At 52.1% G+C, this 21,131-nt stretch overlaps 1 protein-coding gene across 3 annotated transcripts; it reads right to left on the bottom strand.

Moving 5' to 3' along the window:
• Positions 1–2,917: 2,917 nt before the first annotated feature.
• Positions 2,918–5,118, bottom strand: LOC103645978 (diphosphomevalonate decarboxylase 2). Of its 3 annotated transcripts, XM_035965185.1 has the most exons (5): positions 4,927–5,118; positions 4,540–4,794; positions 3,946–4,144; positions 3,499–3,599; positions 2,918–3,410 (listed from the first exon to the last, which is right to left on the bottom strand). In XM_035965185.1, exons 2-4 carry the CDS (start codon positions 4,753–4,755, stop codon positions 3,529–3,531), a joined length of 486 nt encoding a protein of 161 aa, XP_035821078.1. In that variant the 5' UTR covers positions 4,756–4,794; positions 4,927–5,118; the 3' UTR covers positions 2,918–3,410; positions 3,499–3,528. The 3 variants fall into 3 exon arrangements, with proteins under 3 accessions (XP_035821078.1, XP_008668933.1, XP_008668934.1); XM_008670711.4 differs by lacking the exon at positions 2,918–3,410 and having other exon boundaries at positions 3,465–3,599; positions 4,927–5,081; XM_008670712.4 differs by lacking the exon at positions 2,918–3,410 and having other exon boundaries at positions 3,475–3,593.
• Positions 5,119–21,131: the final 16,013 nt, after the last annotated feature.

Here is a 21,131-nt window from a genome sequence, read left to right as displayed (position 1 = left end):
CAAGAAGTCTTAGATGAGAAGAGCACTAGGACAAGTTCTTTCTTGCAACGTGTTGCTTCACTAAATGGGAATTTAACTTGAAGCAACGCCAAATGATATTAGCAAATAAAGGTGCAAGAAAACTTAGAGCAAGGGAAAACAAACAAATCACAAGCAATAAACACAGTGGACACGAGTGATTTGTTTTACCGAGGTTCGGCCCTCGAAGGCCTAGTCCCCGTTGAGGAGTCCACTTAAGGACGGGTCTTTTTCAACCCTTTCCCTCTCTCCCCCGATCACACAAGGATCGGTGAGCTCTTCTTCTTCTCAAGGATCACTCTCGATCCCACAAGGACCACCACAATCTTTGGTGTCTCTTTCTAGCTTTTACAAGCCTCCAAAACTTTGGAGGAAGTTCGAATGGAAGTCAAAACTCCACGCGCAAATGAACAAAAAGATGAAGCACACACTATCTCTCGATGAATCTCACAAGGCGCTAGGGCTAAACTCAATTGAGTAGCTCTCAATTGCTCGCTCTCTCTTTTGTGGCACTTGTGTTGGTTGTAGTGGACTAAATCTTGTGTATAGGATGGATCAATGAATATATGTGGTTGGGAGGGCTTGAGTATGTCAACTAGATGACTTGGAATGTTGCTTGGGCTCCCACACATTGAAGTGGCCGGTTGGGGTGGTATTTATAGCCACCAACCAAAATCTAGCCGTTGGTGAAGGCTGTCTGTCGTATGGTGCACCGGACAGTCCGGTGCACACCGGACATGTCCGGTGCGACAGCCACGTCACCCGACCGTTAGGGTTTCGACCGTTGGAGCGCTGACTTCTGGGCCCGCCTAGATGTCCGGTGGCGCACCGGACATGTACTGTAGAGTGTCCGCTGTGCCGTCTCGCGCGAGCCTGACTTCTGCGCGCTCTGGCGCGCATTTAATGCGCCTGCAGGTGACCGTTGGCTTCGAAGTAGTCGTTGCCCCGCTGTCACACCGGACAGTCCGGTGAATTATAGCGGAGCAGCCGAAGTGAATTCCCGAGGCTGCCGAGTTCGCGAGGCCGCTCATCCTTGGAGCACCGGACACTGTCCGGTGTACACCGAATAGTCCGGTGAATTATAGCGCGCCGGCTTACGAGAATTCCCGAAGGTGAAGAGTTTGAAGTCGGAGTCCTCTGGTGCACCGGACATGTCCGGTGGCACACCGGACAGTCCGGTGCGCCAGGCCAGAGGTGCCTTCGGTTGGCTCTTGCTCCTTTGTTTGAACCCAATACTTGGTCTTTTTATTGGCTAAGTGTGAACCTTTGGCACATGTATAACTTGTACACTAGAGCAAACTAGTTAGTCCAATTATTTGTGTTGGGCAATTCAACCACCAAAATTAATTAGGAACTAGGTGTAAGCCTAATTCCCTTTCAGTTTACAACTCGAACAGTGCTCAAATCTCAAGAACGATGATCCGATTGCGTGAATGCAGAGTCTAGATGCCTTAGGATGTTTCTTGTAAGCTTGGTGTTCTGCTCCATGCGCCTAGTGGTCTCTTTTATAGCCCCAAGGAAGCTAGGAGCCGTTGGACATCAGTTTGGTAGGCAATTCTTGCATTCTGTCGAGTGGTGCATCGGACAGTCCGGTGCACCACCGGACAACCACTGTAGCAGTTCGGTGCTCGATTTCCTTCCATACCGGGCGCAGCCGACCGTTGGTCCTCGGGACCGGTTGGCGCACCGGACACTGTCCGGTGCACACCGGACAGTCCGGTGTGCCCAACCGACCGTTGACACGGACCACGTGTCGCGCGTTGATCGCGTGGACGACCGTTGGCTGCTGGCGCCGTTGACTCACCGGACAGTCCGGTGCATCACCGGACAGTCCAGTGAATTATAGCCACGTCGCCTTTCTCTTTTCCCGAGAGCGACGAGTTCATCGCCGATGACTTGGACGCGTGCGCAGATGACTCACCGGACAGTCCGGTGATTTATAGTCGCGTCGCTCCACCGCTTCTTGAGAGCAGTCGGTTCACCGATGACCAGCCTGGGGCACTGGACACTGTCAGGTGCACAACCAGACAGTCCGGTGTGCCAAGCCCGAGCTGGTGTTGGCTATACTTTGCCAACTCTTCTCCAATTCAAATATCCTTTTCTTGACACTGTTTCTAGCACTTAGATAACCATGTTAGTATGCAAAAACAATTCACTAAGTCTAGAAACATACCTTGTTCTTGATTTAACACTTCTCACTCATTTGGCACATAAGAACTCACTCAATATGTGTTGGACATCTAATCACCAAAATACTTATAGAAATGGCCCAAGGGCACATTTCCCTTTCAATCTCCTCTTTTTGGTGATTTATGCCAACACATCAAAAAGCAACACAAGAAGTGCAACATCAATGCAAATGAAGACCAATTCCCTTTTTACTTAAGATTTGGCATATTTGGATCACTCTTTGCCACCACTTGGTTTGTTTTTGCAAATCAAATTGTTTTTCCTATCTCTAAGTCAAACACCCTTGTTTGGGCAAATCGAGAGATATTCCAAGAGTAAAATTGATCAAGTGCCAAACCCCCCCTTTTTCCCATAATCAAAATTCTCCCCCATAAGAGACCAAATTTTGCAATAAGAGTATTTTGACAAAATCCAAATTCTAACTCCTCTATTTTCAAAATTCACAAGTGGTTGGCTGATCCATTTTGCTTTGGCCTTAATTTCTCCCCCTTTGGCATTAAGCACCAAAACAGGATCATTCTTGGCCCTTTAACCCCATTGCCTCACCAAAATGTCAATTAAGAGCAGAAAGGCAATGAGAGCACAAGTATGAACTTGGAATTAAATACACTAATACCGGAGTGCAGTGGAAGTATTTTCGTTGTCCAAGTTCATTTTCCCTTTCAATGTACCTTCGAGACTACATCAAGTGTATTTAACCAAACAAGTTAGTCTCAAAGGGGTCAAGTTGTAGCACATCTCCCCTTAAATATGTGCATCATTTGCATATGGACTTATGAGGTCCGGGGATATTTGTACAACTTGAGCACCATAAATAGACAACAAATAATGTAAATGCTCAAAGTAACATGATCAAAGGCATAGACTACATGTATGCTATAGATCAATCCAAGTTACGCGAATCTAAGACATTTAGCTCACTACGCAACCTGCAAAACCTTTTCTCATCTAAAGGCTTGGTGAAGCTATCGGCTAGCTGGTTCTCGGTGCTAATGTGATACACATCGATATCTCCCTTTTGCTGGTGGTCTCTCAGGAAGTGATGCTGGATGTCCATGTGCTTAAGTCCATATAGCGCCTTAGAGAGCTTATATACATGGTCGGGATACTTGTCATCCTCAAAGCCAGGGGGTTGTTCCACGTATACCTCCTCCTTGATTGGCCCATTGAGGAAAGCGCTCTTCACGTCCATTTGGAACGGCCTAAAAGAATGGTGAGCAGCATAGGCTAATAAAATTTAAATTGACTCTAACCTAGCCACAGGAGCAAAAGTTTCCTCGAAATCCAAACCTGCGACTTGGCATAACCTTTTGCCACAAGTCAAGCCTTGTTTCTTGTCACCACCCCGGGCATAAAGGGAGAAAACTTACATTCGCAATCTCTATCTGTCCCTAAATATATTTTTTCATGTTTTAATGTCAGTCACAGGAGGACAAAATGAAAAAAAAAAGAAACTAGAAAAATACTACATCTGCTCCTAATAAGTTGTTTTGATGCATCTGCAGTCACAATTTCCAACTTGGGCTCCAAATTGGCAAAAAGAATCAGATTGGCCACACGACAACAGTACTAGTAAAATTGCTGTGAACTTTTAAAACATTTTCATGTTGTAGTTTTTGCTAATACAACAGACCAACAAACAGTCAAATCATTGTAAGGATAGCCAGAAGTCATGACAACTTATATTGAGAACATAGGGAAACAATCAGATTATGATGATAACAGAAGAAACTTTACCGAAACAGGCAAGGTCAGCAGCCGAAGAGGCCAAACCAGCAGAAGTGGGGAAGTTGTTGTACGAGGCTATGTGAACATGCAACTTGCCCCAGTCCTCTTTCTTGATCTTGACGTCCTTCTCCTTGTCCTCAATGTCACGAGCACGCTTTCTGATTTCTTTGAGGCAGCTCTGAAACCTTCCTCCTAATAGCGAGATCTCCTGCTCAATCATCCAAACCAAATACCAAGGTAATCAAGAGGACCATCGTTTCGAATTTATACCATTTATCGTCAAATCAAAGTCCTATATACTAGAATTTTTTATCTGCCACTTAGTCAACGTCCAGATTCCAGAGTGACACGTAAAAAACAAAAGGCATGTAGTGCTGATTTGGTGGGCATGAAAATGGAGAGGATTCATGGGGCGGGGCAGGAATCCCCTCCCTATTCAAAATTAAATAGCGATTAGATTCCTCCGTCATGGACCATCCATTTACCTGTCCACCAAACCAGTCTGTAGTGTTTTTTCCCTCCCTAATGAACAGACCACGGAGGTGACGAAGCAGCGGTAGAGACAAATTAGCGAGCAGAGAAGGGGTCCTGGCGATGACACACCTTGCCATTGAGCCACATGCGGTCGGAAGGGAATGAGGGGCTGACGGCGATAGTGGTGGTGGCGGAGAGATGGTCGGGGTCGAGCGTTACGCTGATGCTGTCGTTGATGGGGAGGATGAGCGCCTCGTCCCGCTTCCCCCAGTACTTGATCACCGCAATGTTGGTCGGCGTCCGCCCCGTTGCCATGAGCACCCACTGCCCCTCCGCCGCCGCCATTGGATCTCTCGCTTCGCTCTGCTCTATGCCCGATAATTCCTTGCCAAAAAGGGAAGTTAGTAGGCATAATACATGCATACGATTACACTAGTGATTAGATCAGATCCGAATACAGAACAGCTTAAATTGGGTTCGGGTGCTCAGTTTTGCACAGAAGAGGGGCGGGCATACCTGCTGTGGCGTGTGCTCGTCTCCGGCAAAGGGTCCGTCCGACCTGGGCAGCAAGGCGTAGAATGGCGGCGGGCGTGTTCGGCTGCTCGGATGAACTGAGGTTAGGCCTGGGCCTGACTCCGTTAATGCTGAAAACGACCGAATTGAGTGTGAACTAGAAGAAGCTCAACGATTGTTCCCGACAGCAACAACGTGGCTCCTAGGTGGCGTTTGAAGGGTGGGATACTTAGGCTGTGCGCAGCGGTACACCCTAGCGATCCCCCTCCCCTTGCATGCGGCGCGTAGGGGGCACCCTATGGCCGCAGCGGTGCCCCCTACAGCGCCCCCTACGTGTCGGTCCCCTTCTCTCTCCCCCCAGATATAGCGTGTCACTGTTCATCACCCTAAACAATGTGTTGTGGGTCCACGAGTAATTGTTAGTAGATAAAAAATTTATAGTTGGTATAGAAAATGATATTTTATAGTGGTAGTGGGGTATAGGGGGAGTATTTAGGGGGAACCGCTGCGGGAGATGAAAAAATATGGGGAAAATAGGGGGAAAAGTGATATAGGGGGAAAAATTTAGGGGTAATGGTTGCGGATAGCCTTAACCCCCTGGCGTGAAGGGTGGGATACTTAACCCCCGACTTGAAAAACCAGGTATTCCACACATTAAACTTTGTATGTCGGCACATATTACCCCCCAAGGCAGTATTAGGAGGCTGTTTTGCTTACTGGGCACCCAACGTGGCTCCTAGGTGGCACGCTCGTCTAGCCTGGTCCTATTTTGGCACTAGATGAGCGGAGAGGCAGGCGGGAAAGAGGTGGTCGAGGCGGGAAAGAGGCACCCGACGAGAGGTAGAAGGAAGCCAGCGGCGGGAATGAGGTGCCCGACAAGAGGCCATGGAAGATTCGAGCTCATCTTCGGCTGCCGCCCGCACACACATGGGACTGCTCGCGCTCCTCCTCCGCATGGTCTGCGCCGCGCGCCTCTGCCACCGCCTCGGCTCGCGACGGCTCCATCACGGCGGGGAACACCTGTTTGTTGGCATGTTAATGCTAGTAGTGATGGCCTCACTGTAACGTAGTAGGAATCCTCTTCCTTGTAGGTTGAATGGTATGAACTTTGTGTACCAGACATGTAATGGCATGATGTTAATACTGCAATTTGATGGTTTCTATCAATGCGTAATACATTGATGCATCAACAAGTGAGCATATATTGTTGTAAACCACCATGTTCAAAGCTCAACAAGAGGTGGGCCATAACATTGGACCATACATGGTCATGACATCCCAACATAAGTTTGCTACTATAGGTCTATAACCATGACATTCCAGCATAAGTTTGCTAATACATGGCCATAATCTTGCCTGCCCATGTTTCAATTAGCATTCTAGAATATAAACAAAAGACAAAAGCCAGTCTTGGTGGTGCGGTCTTGGTATTAGTTGTTTCCAAACAGCAGGTGCTGCAGCCTGCTGGTAGTTCCCCATGACATCGTTGTCCCCCTTGTGGTCCTTCTGCCCCTTGTCCCCCTTGTACTCTGCTGTGTGCTCACATGAACCTACAAGGGAGTTGCAGTATTGAAATGAAACGAACATATATTAAAAAAAGAAAAGTTGTAAGTAGATACCCTTGTTGTGCTCTGTTCAGTTGACCTTTTGTTCCTGTCTGGTGCAGATGTGGATGCCTCATCTCTCTTCCTTTTTTTTTGCATCTCTTTTAATGTGAGCATTTTTTTTCTTTCCTGTTTCTGGATTTAGGAAGCATTTCCTTGAGTTATGCCCAGGTTTGTCACACAACCTGCAGCTCATCTTAATGCCCATCCTGCTTAGTTTAGTCCCCTTAGGTGCTTCCCCCACCTCTCTAGTTCTTTCAGTTTTTGGCCTTCCTGGCATTTTGACAAAAGCTGGTGGTTTTGGTCTAGGCATGTCTGAAATTGGCCAGTTAGCTTGGCCCTCAACAGGCTGGAGGACATGTGCATAGGTCTTCAAGTAATCTGCTTTGGTGAAGCATGGTGCAGTGAAATCATCTAGCAGCTTTGATGCCTTGTAGATGCAGCTAATAGCATGGCAGCAGGGCAGACCTGAGAGTTGCCAATATCTGCAAGTACATGTTCTACCAACCAAGTTCACAATGTACCTCCTGTCTTCTTTCTCTTGCACCTCAAAGCCATCTTCACCATTCCACAGCACATCACAACTACCAGACCTCAGAATGTTGATTTTTAATTTCTTGAAGATATTAGGACAGATTGTTCCTGTCCACTTCTCAGCCTTGGCCCTATTCTCTTGTATCCTCACCATAACCTTCTTTCTAATGGCTTCACACATGGAAATGACTGGATAGTACCTAGCATCCATGATGGAGTTGTTAAAACTCTCACACATGTTGTTATCCACTGAATCACAGTTAGCCCCTATCTTGAAAAAAAGCCCTGCTCCAATGCTCTGGGGATGTCTTCATCATATCTTGTGCTCCTTCTGGTGAAGCTTGTGCAAGCCATGCCCTTCTGAGGTTGAAAAGAACTCTGCAAGGTGCCTTGGCACAAGCCCACCACTTCTTTTGCAGCTTCTTGTCTGTATAAATCTTCCTCCAGTTGGCATAAATGTGTCTGGCACACATTCTGTGCTCTGCGTTAGGAAGCAATTCGTCTACAGCCTTCAATAGACCCTGCAAAAGCACTTAGATGATTAAGAATTTCTGTGTACCATCTAATTTTTAGACATACAGTTTTATGATTTAGAATGCACATTCTGTTGATCAGATATGACAACCCAACCATCACCTCCAATGTTGATGTTCAGATCTTTTTGAAGTAATCCTAGAAACCAGTACCATGAATCATATGTTTCAGTTGCAACAGCTGCCCATGCAATTGGATACATCTGGTTGTTTGCATCTCTCCCAATGGCACAAAGCAGCTGGCCAGTGTTTGAACCCTTGAACCAGCAACCGTCAAGACCAATCACTTTTTTGCATCCAGCAAGGAATCCTTTCTTAGATGCATCAAAGCACACATAGAACCTTTCAAATACTTGATCTTCAAACTCTGGATTCAGATACACCACAACTATACTACCAGGGTTACTTCTCAAGAGCTCCAACTGGTAGTCATACACCTTGTTGTACTCTCCTTTCATGGAGTCCAGAGCAGCCTTCAGGACCAATGCCTTTGCCCTCTTGCACTTGGACAGTGACACATCTGCAAGAAGGTCTTTTAGAACAGCTTTCTTTATCAACTCAACTTTCCATGTTGGATTGTCATTAATCTCACTGAAATAATGCTTCGCAATTATGTTGGAGGTTACTAACTTATTGTCTCTCCTAGGTGGGCAAGAATGCTCATCTATAAAAGTGACAACCTTAAACCAATCTGATCTGGTAGTCTTGGAACCATAGATTAACCATTTGCATCCAGGCCAAGAACAGTTTGCCCTAACCCTATTCTTCTCATCTTTCTGGAAGTGCAAGTGCTTGTGTGCTTTCAATCCATACTTCACAAGAGCTTTTTTAAACTGTCTACTGCATCTGAATGCCATTCCAAGTGAGAACATTGGAACTGGTGCTTTGCTATCATACCTGTTCTCTTGACTCAGCCACCTTTTAGACTCATCTTCACTGTTTTCTTCATATGAATACTCTTCACTGGAGTCATGATATGGACTCCCTGGGTCATCTAGGTTCGGAACTTCATCTACCAATTCTGCAGGGTTAATGTGTCCAATCCCTCCACTTTGTAGTCCTAGCTTCTTAGCACTGATATTCCTCTTCACCTCATTGGCATATTTTCTGAAATCAATTGCTTCATCATCTTCCCCTGAACTGTCATCGTCAATGGGTTGGAAGTAGTCTTAATCTAATGATTCAGTTTCAGTGTCTTCCTCTTTATCTTCTACTGGAAATTTAGCAAACCTATTATCTTCAATTTGCTTGCTGCTGCCACCATCTTCATCTTCTACAATTTGCTTACCCCTGCCACAATCTGCTGCATCTCCTAGACTGACTCCTTGTGATTCTTTGGAAGGTTGCTCAACCATTTGAAGACAGACAACAACTTCCTCAACATAAATTTCTGCAACACCAGCATCAGTTATGTGACTAACCATTGTTAGGCAAGATGCATCATCGACTAGCAGTACAAGACCATTGCTCAATTCTGCCCCTGGCTTCAACCAATGTAAACGCATAAAGTTCTTACTGACAACATGATCTGCTAGGTGGCCCTATATCTCTGGAAGAGAAACCTTGTCCAACTCCACATATGTCAAATCACATTTGCCTCCTACATACTCAAGCTTCCCTTGATTTATCACAAACCCCCCACTATGATGGAACCTAATTGACAAATGATCCAACCTACATTTCATAAGGAAATGTTAATACACTTCCTAAATCATGCAGACCTTGGACTACAGCTACGTCGTCATCCATTCACCCACAAGATATGGACCTTCCCCCAAAAACAATCTGCCAACTCCAAAACTACCAGCGACATGGACAAGTGGGTACTCACCTCTCGCTCATGATGCAAAGTGATCAGACGAGCAGCGTCCGATCATGTACTCATCGATCGCCTCATCGGAGATGGTGAAGGCGGAAGTGCGGAGGCTCCGAGGGCGCTAGGCAGTCGAACAACGGAAGGATGGACGGGCTCTCCAGCTTCCAACCCAAACCCACCTGTAGGTACTTGACATGGGGCCGATGAGGGCTAACAAGCGGGCCATAGGGCCAGGCAGGACGAGCGCGCCACCTAGGAGCCACGTTGGGTGCCCAGTAAGCAAAACAGCCTCCTAATACCGCCTTGAGAGGTAATATGTACCGACATACAAAGTTTAATGTGTGGAATACCTGGTTTTCCAGGTCGGGGGGTTAAGTATCCCACCCTTCAAACGCCAGGGGGTTAAGTAGACTTTTTCCTAGCTGCTTTGGATCAACTAAAAAAATCACGTTGTCGTTTCTTGAGGGTCGTTCTAATAGTTCACCAGGTAATGAAATCCTTATACCGGACAGTCTGGTACTGACTAACGAACATGTGGCTTCCAAGCCACACCACCCTAGCTATGGTTTTAAGGGCGAGGTTAGGGTAGATTTCGAGAGAATTTCTATGAATATCGTCGGGGACCATAATTAGGGGTACCCTCAAGACTCCTAATTCTCAGCTGGTAACCCCTATCAACATAAAGCTGCAAAGGCCTGATGGGTGCGACTAAGTCAGGGATCAGTCCATTCGAGCGACTCGATCACGCCTCGCCCGAGCCTAGCCTCGGACAAGGGCAGCCGACCCCGGAGGATTTCCGTCTCGCCCGAGGCCCCCCTCCAACGGCGAACATATTTCCGGCTCGCCCGAGGCCCTGCCTTCGCTAAGAAGCAACCCTAACTAAATCGCCGCACCGACCGACCAGGTCGCATGAGCATTTAATGCAAAGGTGGCCTGACACCCTTATCCTGACGCGCGCCCCCCGGCAGAGCCGAAGTGACCGCCGTCACTTCGCCGCTCCACTGACCGCCCTGACAGAAGGACAGCGCCGCCTGCGCCACTCCGACTGCGGTGCCATTTGACAGAGTGAGGCTGACAGGCAGTCAGGCCCCGCCGGAGGCACCATAGGAAGCTCCGCTTCGCCCGACCTAGGGCTCGGACTCGGGCTCAGCCCCGGAAGACGGCGAACTCCGCTCCGCCCGACCTAGGGCTCGGACTCGGGCTAAGTCCTGGAAGACGGTGAACTCGGCTCCGCCCGACCCAGGGCTCGGACTCGGGCTAAGTCCCGGAAGACGGCGAACTCCGCTCCGCCCGACCCAGGGCTCGGACTCGGGCTAAGTCCCGGAAGACGGCGAAATCCGCTCCGCCCGACCCAGGGCTCGGACTCGGGCTAAGTCCCGGAAGACGGCGAACTCCGCTCCGCCCGACCCAGGGCTCGGACTCGGGCTAAGTCCTAGAAGACGACGAACTCCGCTTCGCCCGACCCCAGGGCTCGGACTCCGCCTTGGCCTCAGCCGACGACCTCCGCCTCGCCTGACCCAGGGGCTCGGACTCGGCCTCGGCCACGGAAGACAGACTCGACCTCAGCTTCGGAGGAGCCTCCGCATCGCCCAACCTAGGGCGCAGGCCAGCCACGTCAACAGGAGGCGCCATCATCACCCTACCCCGAGCTGACTCGAGCCGCAGGGAACCAGACCGGTGTCCCATCTGGCTAGCTCCGCCAGATAGGCAATGATGGCGCCCCGCATGCTCTGTGACGACGGCGGCTCTCAGCCCCCTTACGGAAGCAAGAGGACGTCAGCAAGGACCCAACCGCTCCGACAGCTGTCCCTCCGCCAGGCTCCATCGCTCCTCCGACGGCCACGACATCACACCAGCTGGGTGCCAAAATCTCTCCGGCTGCCACGACAGCATGTACTTAGGGCGCTAGCTCTCCCCCGCTAGACACGTAGCACTCTGCTACACCCCCATTGTACACCTGGATCCTCTCCTTACGCCTATAAAAGGAAGGACCAGGGCCCTCTTAGAGAGGGTTGGCCGCGCGGGGACGAGGACGAGACAGGCGCTCGCTTGGGGCCGCTCGCTCCCTCTCCCGCGTGGACGCTTGTAACCCCCTACTGCAAGCGCACCCGACCGGGGCGCGGGACGAACACGAAGGCCGCGGGATTCCCACCTCTCTCACGCCGGCCTCCGGCCGCCTCGCTCTCCCCCCTTCGCGCTCGCCCTCGCGCTCGACCCATCTGGGCTGGGGCACGCGGCGACACTCACTCGTCGGCCCAGGGACCCCCCGGTCTCGAAACGCCGACAGTTGGCGCGCCAGGTAGGGGCCTGCTGCGTGTCGACGAACAGCTTCCCGTCAAGCTCCAGATGGGCTGTCTCCAACAACCTCTCCAACCCGGGACGGTGCTCCGTTTCGGGAGTCTTGAGTTCATGTCCCTCGACGGCGGCTACGACATGATACTCCTTCCACCGCCGCGCGACGACGACAATGGCGGCCGACGACCCGCCCGTCGGCGGCGGAATCGACGACGTCTTCCCCGCGTGGTGGAAGAACGACCTTCGAGCTCATCCTGCCCTTTCCCCCGCCGACGGAGGGGAAGGCAGGGCGACCAAGGCCAAGCAGGAGGCAGCGCCTCGTTGGCTGTTGAGCGAGCCGACAGCACCGGCACCCCAACGAGGGGCGCACCAGGTATCGACTTCGCGCCTGAGTCGAAGACGAGCGCCGTCTCCCCACGACACGCCCATCCCGAGCAAGCGGACGACGCCAGCGCGCTCGCGGAGAGCTTGCTGGACATCACCCTCGCACCTGAGACGACGGTGCAGTCAGTCCCCGACGTGACTTCATCGCCGCTCGTCGACCAAAAGGTACCGACCGATTCCCATCCTACGTCATTTGGATTCAGCCACAACCCGCCTAGCGACCTCGCTTTGGCGGACGCTCTCGTAGAGGCGAGTCCAAACCCTCTGGGGTTTCGCATGCAGTCGCCTTGGGACCGGCTGACGGACGTCTCGACCTACGGGCCCTCTGGGTCCGAGGAAGACGACGGGCCCAACATCTGTTGGGATTTCTCTGGACTTGGCAACCCTAGTGCCATGCGGGACTTCATGACCGCCTGTGACTACTGCCTCTCCGACTGTTCCGACGGTAGCCGCAGCCTCGGCGACGAGGACTGCGGCCCAAGCCGCGAATGTTTCCACGTCGATCTAGGGGGTCCCTCCGAAGGCAATCATCTCGGCATGCCGGAGGATGGTGATCTCCCTAGGCCAGTGCCCCGCGTCGACATCCCACGGGAGCTAGCTGTGGTCCCCGTTCAGGCAGGGGGGCATGACCCACAGCTCGAGCAAATCCGCGGGGCGCAGGCCAGGCTCGACGAGGGAGCAGGAGCGCTTGAGCCGATCCGTCGGAACGTCGGGCAGGCATGGGCGGGCCAACCTCCGGTCGGAGAAATACGTCATCTACCCCAGGGCTTCCAGCACCGCATCGCCGACGACGTCAGGCTCAGGCCACCACCCGCATCCAGTGGCGACGGCCAGAACCTGGCTGCCGCAGCGATGCTTCTCCGCGCGATGCCGGAGCCATCAACCACCGAGGGCCGGCGAATCCAGGGGGAGCTCAAGAATCTCCTGGAAGGCGCCGCAGTCCGACGGGCCGAGAGCTCTGCCTCCCGAAGGCAGGGATACCCCTCGGAACCTCATGCCGCGACTTCCCGATTCATGCGGGAAGCCTCGGTCTACATCGGGCGCACGCGCAACACCGCGCCTGCGGCCCCGGGTCGCCTCGGCAACGAGCACCATCACCGCGACCGTCGGGCCCACTTCGACGAGAGGGTGCGCCAAGGCTACCACCCCAGGCGTGGGGGACGCTACGACAGCGGGGAGGATCGGAGTCCCTCGCCCAAACCGCCAGGTCCGCAGGCCTTCAGCCGGGCCATCCGACGGGCACCGTTCCCGACCCGGTTCCGACCCCCGACTACTATCACAAAGTACTCGGGGGAGACGAGACCGGAACTGTGGCTCGCGGACTACCACCTGGCCTGCCAACTGGGAGGAACGGACGACGACAACCTCATCATCCGCAACCTCCCCTTGTTCCTCTCCGACACCGCTCGCGCCTGGCTGGAGCACCTGCCTCCGGGGCAGATCTCCAACTGGGACGACCTAGTCCAAGCCTTCGCCGGCAATTTCCAGGGCACATATGTGCGCCCCGGGAATTCTTGGGACCTTCGAAGCTGCCGGCAGCAGCCGGGAGAGTCTCTTTGGGACTACATCCGGCGATTCTCGAAGCAGCGCATCGAGCTGCCCAACATCACCGACTCGGATGTCATTGGCGCGTTCCTCGCCGGCACCACCTGCCGCGACCTGGTGAGCAAGTTGGGTCGCAAGACCCCCACCAGGGCGAGCGAGCTGATGGACATTGCCATCAAGTTCGCCTCCGGCCAGGAGGCAGTCGAGGCTATCTTCCGAAAGGACAAGCAGCCCCAGGGCCGCCCACCGGAAGATGCTCCCGAGGCGTCGACTCAGCGCGGCGCCAAGAAGAAAGGCAAGAAGAAGTCGCAAGCGAAACGCGACGCCGCCGACGCGGACCTTGTCGTCGCCACCGAGTACAAGAACCCTCGGAAACCCCCCGGAGGTGCCAACCTCTTCGACAAGATGCTCAAGGAGCCGTGCCCCTATCATCAGGGGCCTGTCAAGCACACCCTTGAGGAGTGCGTCATGCTTCGGCGCCACTTCCACAGGGCCGGGCCACCCGCGGAGGGTGGCAGGGCCCGCGACGATGACAAGAAGGAAGATCACCAAGCAGGAGAGTTCCCCGAGGTCCGCGACTGCTTTATGATCTACGATGGACAAGCGGCGAATGCCTCGGCTCGGCACCGCAAGCAAGAGCGCCGGGAGGTCTGCTCGGTGAAGGTGGCGGCGCCGGTCTACCTAGACTGGTCCGACAAGCCCATCACCTTCGACCAAGCTGACCACCCCGACCACGTGCCGAGCCCGGGGAAATACCCGCTCGTCGTCGACCCCGTCATCAGCGACGTCAGGCTCACCAAGGTCCTTATGGACGGAGGCAGCAGCCTCAACATCATCTACGCCGAGACCCTCGGGCTCCTACGCGTCGATCTGTCCTCCATCTGAGCAGGCGCTGCGCCCTTCCACGGGATCATTCCCGGGAAGCGCGTCCAGCCCCTCGGACGACTCGACCTTCCCGTCTGCTTCGGAATGCCCTCCAACTTCCGAAGGGAGACTCTGACGTTCGAGGTGGTCGAGTTCCGAGGAACCTACCACGCGGTACTGGGAAGGCCATGCTACGCGAAGTTCATGGCCGTCCCCAACTACACCTACCTGAAGCTCAAGATGTCGGGCCCCAATGGGGTCATCACCGTCGGCCCCACGTACAAGCACGCATTCGAATGCGACGTGGAGTGCGTGGAGTACGCCGAGGCCCTCGCCGAATCCGAGGCCCTCATCTCCGACTTGGAAAGCCTCTCTAAGGAGGCGCCAGACGTGAAACGTCATGCCGGCAACTTCGAGCCAGTGGAGACGGATAAGGCCGTCCCCCTCTGTCGGTGTTTTGGGTCCGACCGCACACCCGGGGTTGCCCCTCAAGGTGTTTTTAGGAGTAGGACGGTGTCGACGACTGTAGCAAAATGGTTCGTGCCGATTGCACGAGGGACAATGGACAAGATTTACAGGTTCGGGCCGCTTAGAAACGCGTAACACCCTACGTCCTGGTGAGTATATGAGCGTGGTTACAAGAGGATTCTCTGGATAGAGGGCGCAGAGAGTTTTTGTGGGTGGCTAAGTGGAGCAGAGTCGATCGATCTGAAGGGGTGCCCCCTAGGCCTTATATACTCGGCCGTGGAGCATTACATGTGTTATGATAACGACAAGTAGCTGAAAGATAGTGAACCTCTTGAGTTTATCCTTACGTAACCTCCGCCGACTTATCCTCGCATGGCCCCGTTGCGTGGGGGCTCCAGCGCGGGAAAGTCGGGTCTCTGTTTGTGATTCATTCGTTCGACGTTGTGGGCCGCCTGTGCTTGCACTAATTAGTCCCACGTCTTCTTTATTTTATCGGCTGTCTTTCCCTAGGCCCACGAAAGAATGACCTTACGAATTATTGGGCCCTTGGGCCTTTCGTGAGGCCTTTTACTTCTTTAGTGGACCCAGGGGATATCTATCCCCCACAAGCCCCCGATCTTTGGGTTGATTTAGAGGTAATCAACTTAAAGATCCAAGGTCCAAAAATGACTCCCTGCTGTTTTCTCTTGCTCTGATCACTTGTTCGACCAAAGTTTAGTTTTGTGCCTGTGCCTTAGAAATCGGCATTTTGGATTATAAGATTCTGGACTTCCTTGGGTGCACCGAAGGTGCACCCAATGGGTGTAGCCCCCGACCTTTGAGTAGATTTTAGAAGATAATCTACTCAAAGGTCTTCTCCGAAGATTTTCTCCATTCGCGCTCCTGCATCTCAGTTGAGGATTGATCTTTCCAATCTTGTTCTACGCCTTAGAGGTCGGCACTATATTGATTTAGAATGATAATCCATGGGGTGCACCGAAGGTGCACCCAATGGGTGTAGCCCCCGACCTTCAAGTGGATTTTTGAGGATAATCCACTCGAAGGTCTTCCTTCCGTGTCCTTTTGCTAAAAATTATTCTTTCTGCTTGTAAAAAATTGGCATGATGTCATCCGCGCTATGTCATCAATTTTATGCTTCAGAGGTCAGCATGTATTTTGTCTTTTGCAGCCGAGTTCGCAATCCATCCATATCTCGCTAGGTAGTATAATTTATTTGCTCTGTGACTGATTGGACATTTGATGGACGTTCTCTGTCTAGTCTTCAAGTCATTTCCGTCGACCATATTTTGCACTCTACTGGCTATATTTGGCTTCCCTCTAACTCTTGTTGATATCTCATTTTTGTCTTGAGGTATTCACTGCATACCCTGCACGGATGTGACCGTTTGAAAAATATACTGATAATTCCTGGGCGTCCCCCCCCCCCAATGGGTGTGGGCAAGGGACGGCTTGGTACGCTGAGTGTTTTAGCCTGGTTGCCTCTGAATAGTAATGCGATGGGACGGCTAGTGTAATCATATCCTTTGCGCTGTTGACTGGAGTCCCAATGGGTGTAGAGTTGCATGAAACGGCGTCCGCTGTCTGACGTGTCTTCGGGTGGGTGGAAGTGCTTATTGAATGCCTTTCGACTGTTCAGTGACCGCGGTTAGAAGTGAGCGGTTGCCTTTCCCTTCTATAAGTAACCCCTTTGCTTCTCTGGTTTCTTCACATCTCTTCGCTGCTCCTTACTGCCTCCTCCCTTTCTTCTCTCCCAAAACTTTAACCATGGGCAAGAACAACAAGCGCAAGCGTGAGCCGACTCCTCCATCGGAGGAGTTTGGTGACTCAGAATACTCGGAGGAGGAGTTCTCCTCCGAGCCTGAGGGGTCTCTGGCTCCCGTCTCTCCCCCGGCGTCGTCCGATGACTCGGACGACTCCCAGGGGATAGCCGCGGAGGTCTGGACATATATCCGGGCCGTCGAGCGCGCTGGGCTCGAAGGCTCGGATGAGTCGGAGTGCTCCTCGGATGAGGAGGACTCGGACGGCGGCGACGAGGGTGAAGACGACGACGATGACGACGACGACGACGACGGCTGGGGTGGCGGCGATGGCAGCAGGGACAGCACCAAGGGCAGCAGCAGGGGCAGCACCAAGGGCGGCGGCGGCGGCAGCAGGGACAGCACCAAGGGCAGCAGCAGGGGCAGCACCAAGGGCGGCGGCGGCGGCAGCAGGGGCAGGGCCAGTGGCTAGACGCCACTGGTCTTCTTAGATATTAGTATAGTTTAGTATAGCTAGAATAATGTAGTAGTAATTAGTGTAGTTTAGTAGTAGTGGTAATGTAGAGTAGTATATTGTAGTTTAGCAGTAGTAGTAATGTAAAGTAGAATTAGGGAAGTACCAACTCATAAAGAGTTGGTTTGTAAGCTTGTCAACTTTCCTTTAATGAAGTATATCGTTTATCCCCTCTTTTTGATGACTTGCCACTGCTTTTGCTGAATGTTGAACTGATTCTTTTGATATAGTAGAAACAGCGCCGAGCGATGTGAAGATTGACATCAGCGTTTTTTAGAAGTAGCACTGAGCAATCAAACACAAGACCAGCGTTTTAGAGGCAATGCCGAATGATAGAAGGTCGGCATCGGCATTTTAGAAGTAATGTCAAGCGACAAAATACGGGGTCGGCTTTTTAGAAATAACGCCGAGTGATAGAATATCGGCGTCAGCATTTTAGAAGTAACGCTGAGCGTTTGAACACGTGGTCGGCGTTTTAGAGGCAGCGCCAAGTGATTTGAAGGTCGGCGTCGGCATTTTAGAAGTAATGCCGAGCGATTGAACACGGGATCGGCGTTTTAGAGGCAGCGCCGAGTGATTGAAGGTCGGCGTCGGCATTTTAGAAGTAATGCCGAGCGATTGAACACGTGGTCGGCATTTTAGAGGCAGCGCCGAGTGATTTGAAGGTCGGCGTCGGCATTTTAGAAGTAATGCCGAGCGATTGAACACGTGGTCGGCGTTTTAGAGGCAGCGCCGAGTGATTTGAAGGTCGGCGTCGGCATTTTAGAAGTAATGCCGAGCGATTGAACACATGGTCGGCGTTTTAGAGGCAGCGCCGAGTGATAGCCAGCTTCTCAAGTTACTTTGAGGAAAATGGCCGAGTGATGAGGTGGCACATCGGCTTTCTTGGAAATAACTGTTAGATATCCACGTAGCATGCTGGGATTTCGGAGATGACCGCCGGGTGATGACTGGGCACTTTTGAAAAGGTATCTGGCTCAAGAATATCCCTTAAGAGTCGCGCTTTCAGCCGCCTTTGCTTTCCGTGCCCTAGTTCTTGCATTTCCGCATCTGAGTCTTCCCTGCCATTCGCCTCCTGCTCTGTTTCGCCAGCGAGAAGCAAGATGGCGCCCAAGAGGAAGACCGCGAACTCGTCTGCTGCAGTGATCCCCGCCATCGATCCCAACAGTCAGTTGCCATTCGCAGGTAACCATATGTCTGTGATTTCTGAAGTTGAGCTTCTCCGCCTTGTTTCCATCGGGGTTCTCCCTCCACGGGAACTCTGTTCTTGGCGCTCTTGCCATGGGACTACTGTCCCAACCGAAGATACCCACGAATCAGTGGTTTACACTCCTTTCCTTCTTCGCGGCCTCGGCCTTCCCATATCTCCTTTTTTCCGTGGCATCCTTGATTTTTATCACATCAACCTGACTCACTTGAACCCTAACTCCATTCTCCAAATCTCTATTTTCGTTCACCTTTGCGAAGCTTATCTTGGTGTGCTGCCGCATTTTGGCTTATGGAAGTATCTGTATCACTGCCGTCCTGGGATGGCCGGGGGGCAACATCAATTGGTCGGAGGTGCCAGCTTAGAGATGCGTCGGGGGCGGAAGACCGAGTATCTCGAGATACCCCTTAAAGACAGCATTAAAGGTTGGCGTCTGGAGTGGTTTATAATGGATAATTATGGAAATTCTCTCCCTACCCGCTCGGGAAGACAGGCAGACGTTCGTACTTCGAGTTGGACTGAATCTCCCACGGACCAGGAAGTAGCCGAAGCGGGCGTGTTGCTTACTGAAGTTGGATTACTGAAAGAGAGAGGTCTGACTGCCGAAGCCGTGGTCACAGATTTTGTGTTCAAAAACATTCAGCCGCTGAAAGACAGGGCCTATCCGGCATATCTTTACCGAGGGCTGGCCGACTCAACCCGAGTTACTAATAGGAGAATTCCTTCTGTGGATTTGGTGAGCCGGCTTGAAATGATCCTCAGGGGTAAAGTTTCGAACGTTGGAGCTCCAGTGGCATACTCGGCTTGGAACCTGCCTTCTCCCAAAGATTTCACTCTTTTTGTGTCCAATCCGCCCGTGACAGATAGCAATTTGGGTCTTAGAGTGCGACCCTCTGCTGAAGAGGTCCGTTCTTTAGTTGCTTCGCTCGGGGAGATACCTGATGATGAACGGCAGATTTATTTTGAAGTGCCCCTGAACCCTAGTGACGCAGACATAAATGACATGCTCGATCTGCTAGCTGAGGATTCATCTGATACTGTTCCTGATGGTACATTGGCGGTGGTGCTGCTTCCAGAGGTTGATGTGACCTTGGATGTCTCGAAGCCTGTCAATGCTCGCCCGAGGCGTCCCAGCCGAATCAGTCAGCCCGAGCCTTCTGCTGATGAGCAGAAGAAGAAAAGAAGACGCCTCCGGCGAGTGTCTAGCTTTGATGAGGATGCCAGCACCTTAGCTCCTGCTGTTGAAGAAATGACTGCAACTGGCCTTGCTGACATTGATCCCAATGGGTGTGCTCCACCTGCTGCTGACCCTAATGAGGATGCTGTTTGTGCTGTTGCTGTGGAAGATGAAGAGGAAGAGAACGAAACTCCATTAACTCGGAAAAACAGTCGGCAGTTCGTTGCTAGCGGTGGTAGTAGTGGGGTTCCTTCTCCTGCCTTGTCTGCTCTTATTGGTCTGCAAGAACTGTCCGTGGCCAATTTTGATCAAGCTCTAGAGGATATGGTCCCTGAGAACTAGCTGTTGGAAACTGCAGACGCTGATGCAACAGAAACTTGTGCAGCCGTGCCCGATGCTGGGTTGAGGTCGTCCCGTGCCTCGTCGACCTTAGAGCACGATCTCGAGGGCCGGGATGATGACTTGGATCGTCCTGATCCTGTGGAAGTAGCTGAAGGCCCGTCGACCTTAGAGGTGGTCACGGCAGAGAGCTTGGATCCTTTGAATAGTGCTGACATGTGCCCAGCCCCCGAGGGTGTTGCCGGGGAGGACTCAGCTCAGGTGAGGAGCGTAGGCCACTACCCAGCCCCCGAGGGTGTTGCCGGGGGTGATCCGGCTCAAGTGGGCAGTGTCAACCTTGACCCAGCCCCCGAGGGTGTCCGAGCGAGGTCTCCCTCCTGCACTTCCATGGATGTTCACGTGGGTTCACCCCCACACTCTGGCGGCATGGTGGTGGCTCAAGCTCCAGATCAGGGGGTCGCTTTAGAGGGCAGCATCCCCACTGATCTGGCGTTAGGCTCTGCTGAATGTACTGAGCTCGTTCCTGCTGGTCTACTGCAAGCTGCTTCGGGTGGTGGTCTGACACCTGATTATCAGCTGATTTCTCCTGACTTGGGGATCCCTTCGTTCTTTTCCAACCTCCAGGTGCTGTGCCGTGCTTTAATTTGATCTCTACGTTGCATGAATTGCTGTCATTATGCTCATCTGTTCTTCTCGTCAGGCTTTGGTGAATGGATTGGCCAGTCAACTGAAAACACAGGGCGCTTCCACCCCAGAAGTGGCTTCATCTCTCGAGCGTTGGAATCCGGTGTTGCTTCATCGTCGTGTATCTGAGTTGGAGGCCACCAATGCTGGTCAGTGTCCTTTCTTCTTCTTCTTTATTCTTGCCCGTAGGTTGTTTTACCTTCTGACCTCATTTTGTTTGAATACTTCTTGATAGGGATGACTCGGCAGATCACAGTTCTTGAAGAAAAACATTCTCAAGATCAAGCTGAAATGACTCGACGATGCGCTGACTTCGAGGAGAAGTATTCTCAAAGTCAGATCGAGTTGAGTCAGGTCTCTACGGCTTTGGATGATGCTAACGTTCTGAGTTCTTCTCTTCATGCCCAGCTTAACTCTGAGAAGGTAGCTTACGAACCTGTGCTTTGCCTTATCATGTTCTTGGATTCTGAATGAGTTTGATTTTTGC

This window comes from Zea mays, chromosome 2, assembly GCF_902167145.1.
Source record: "Zea mays cultivar B73 chromosome 2, Zm-B73-REFERENCE-NAM-5.0, whole genome shotgun sequence".
Taxonomy (NCBI): domain Eukaryota; kingdom Viridiplantae; phylum Streptophyta; class Magnoliopsida; order Poales; family Poaceae; genus Zea; species Zea mays.
This window is presented reverse-complemented; position numbering and strand designations above follow the sequence as displayed.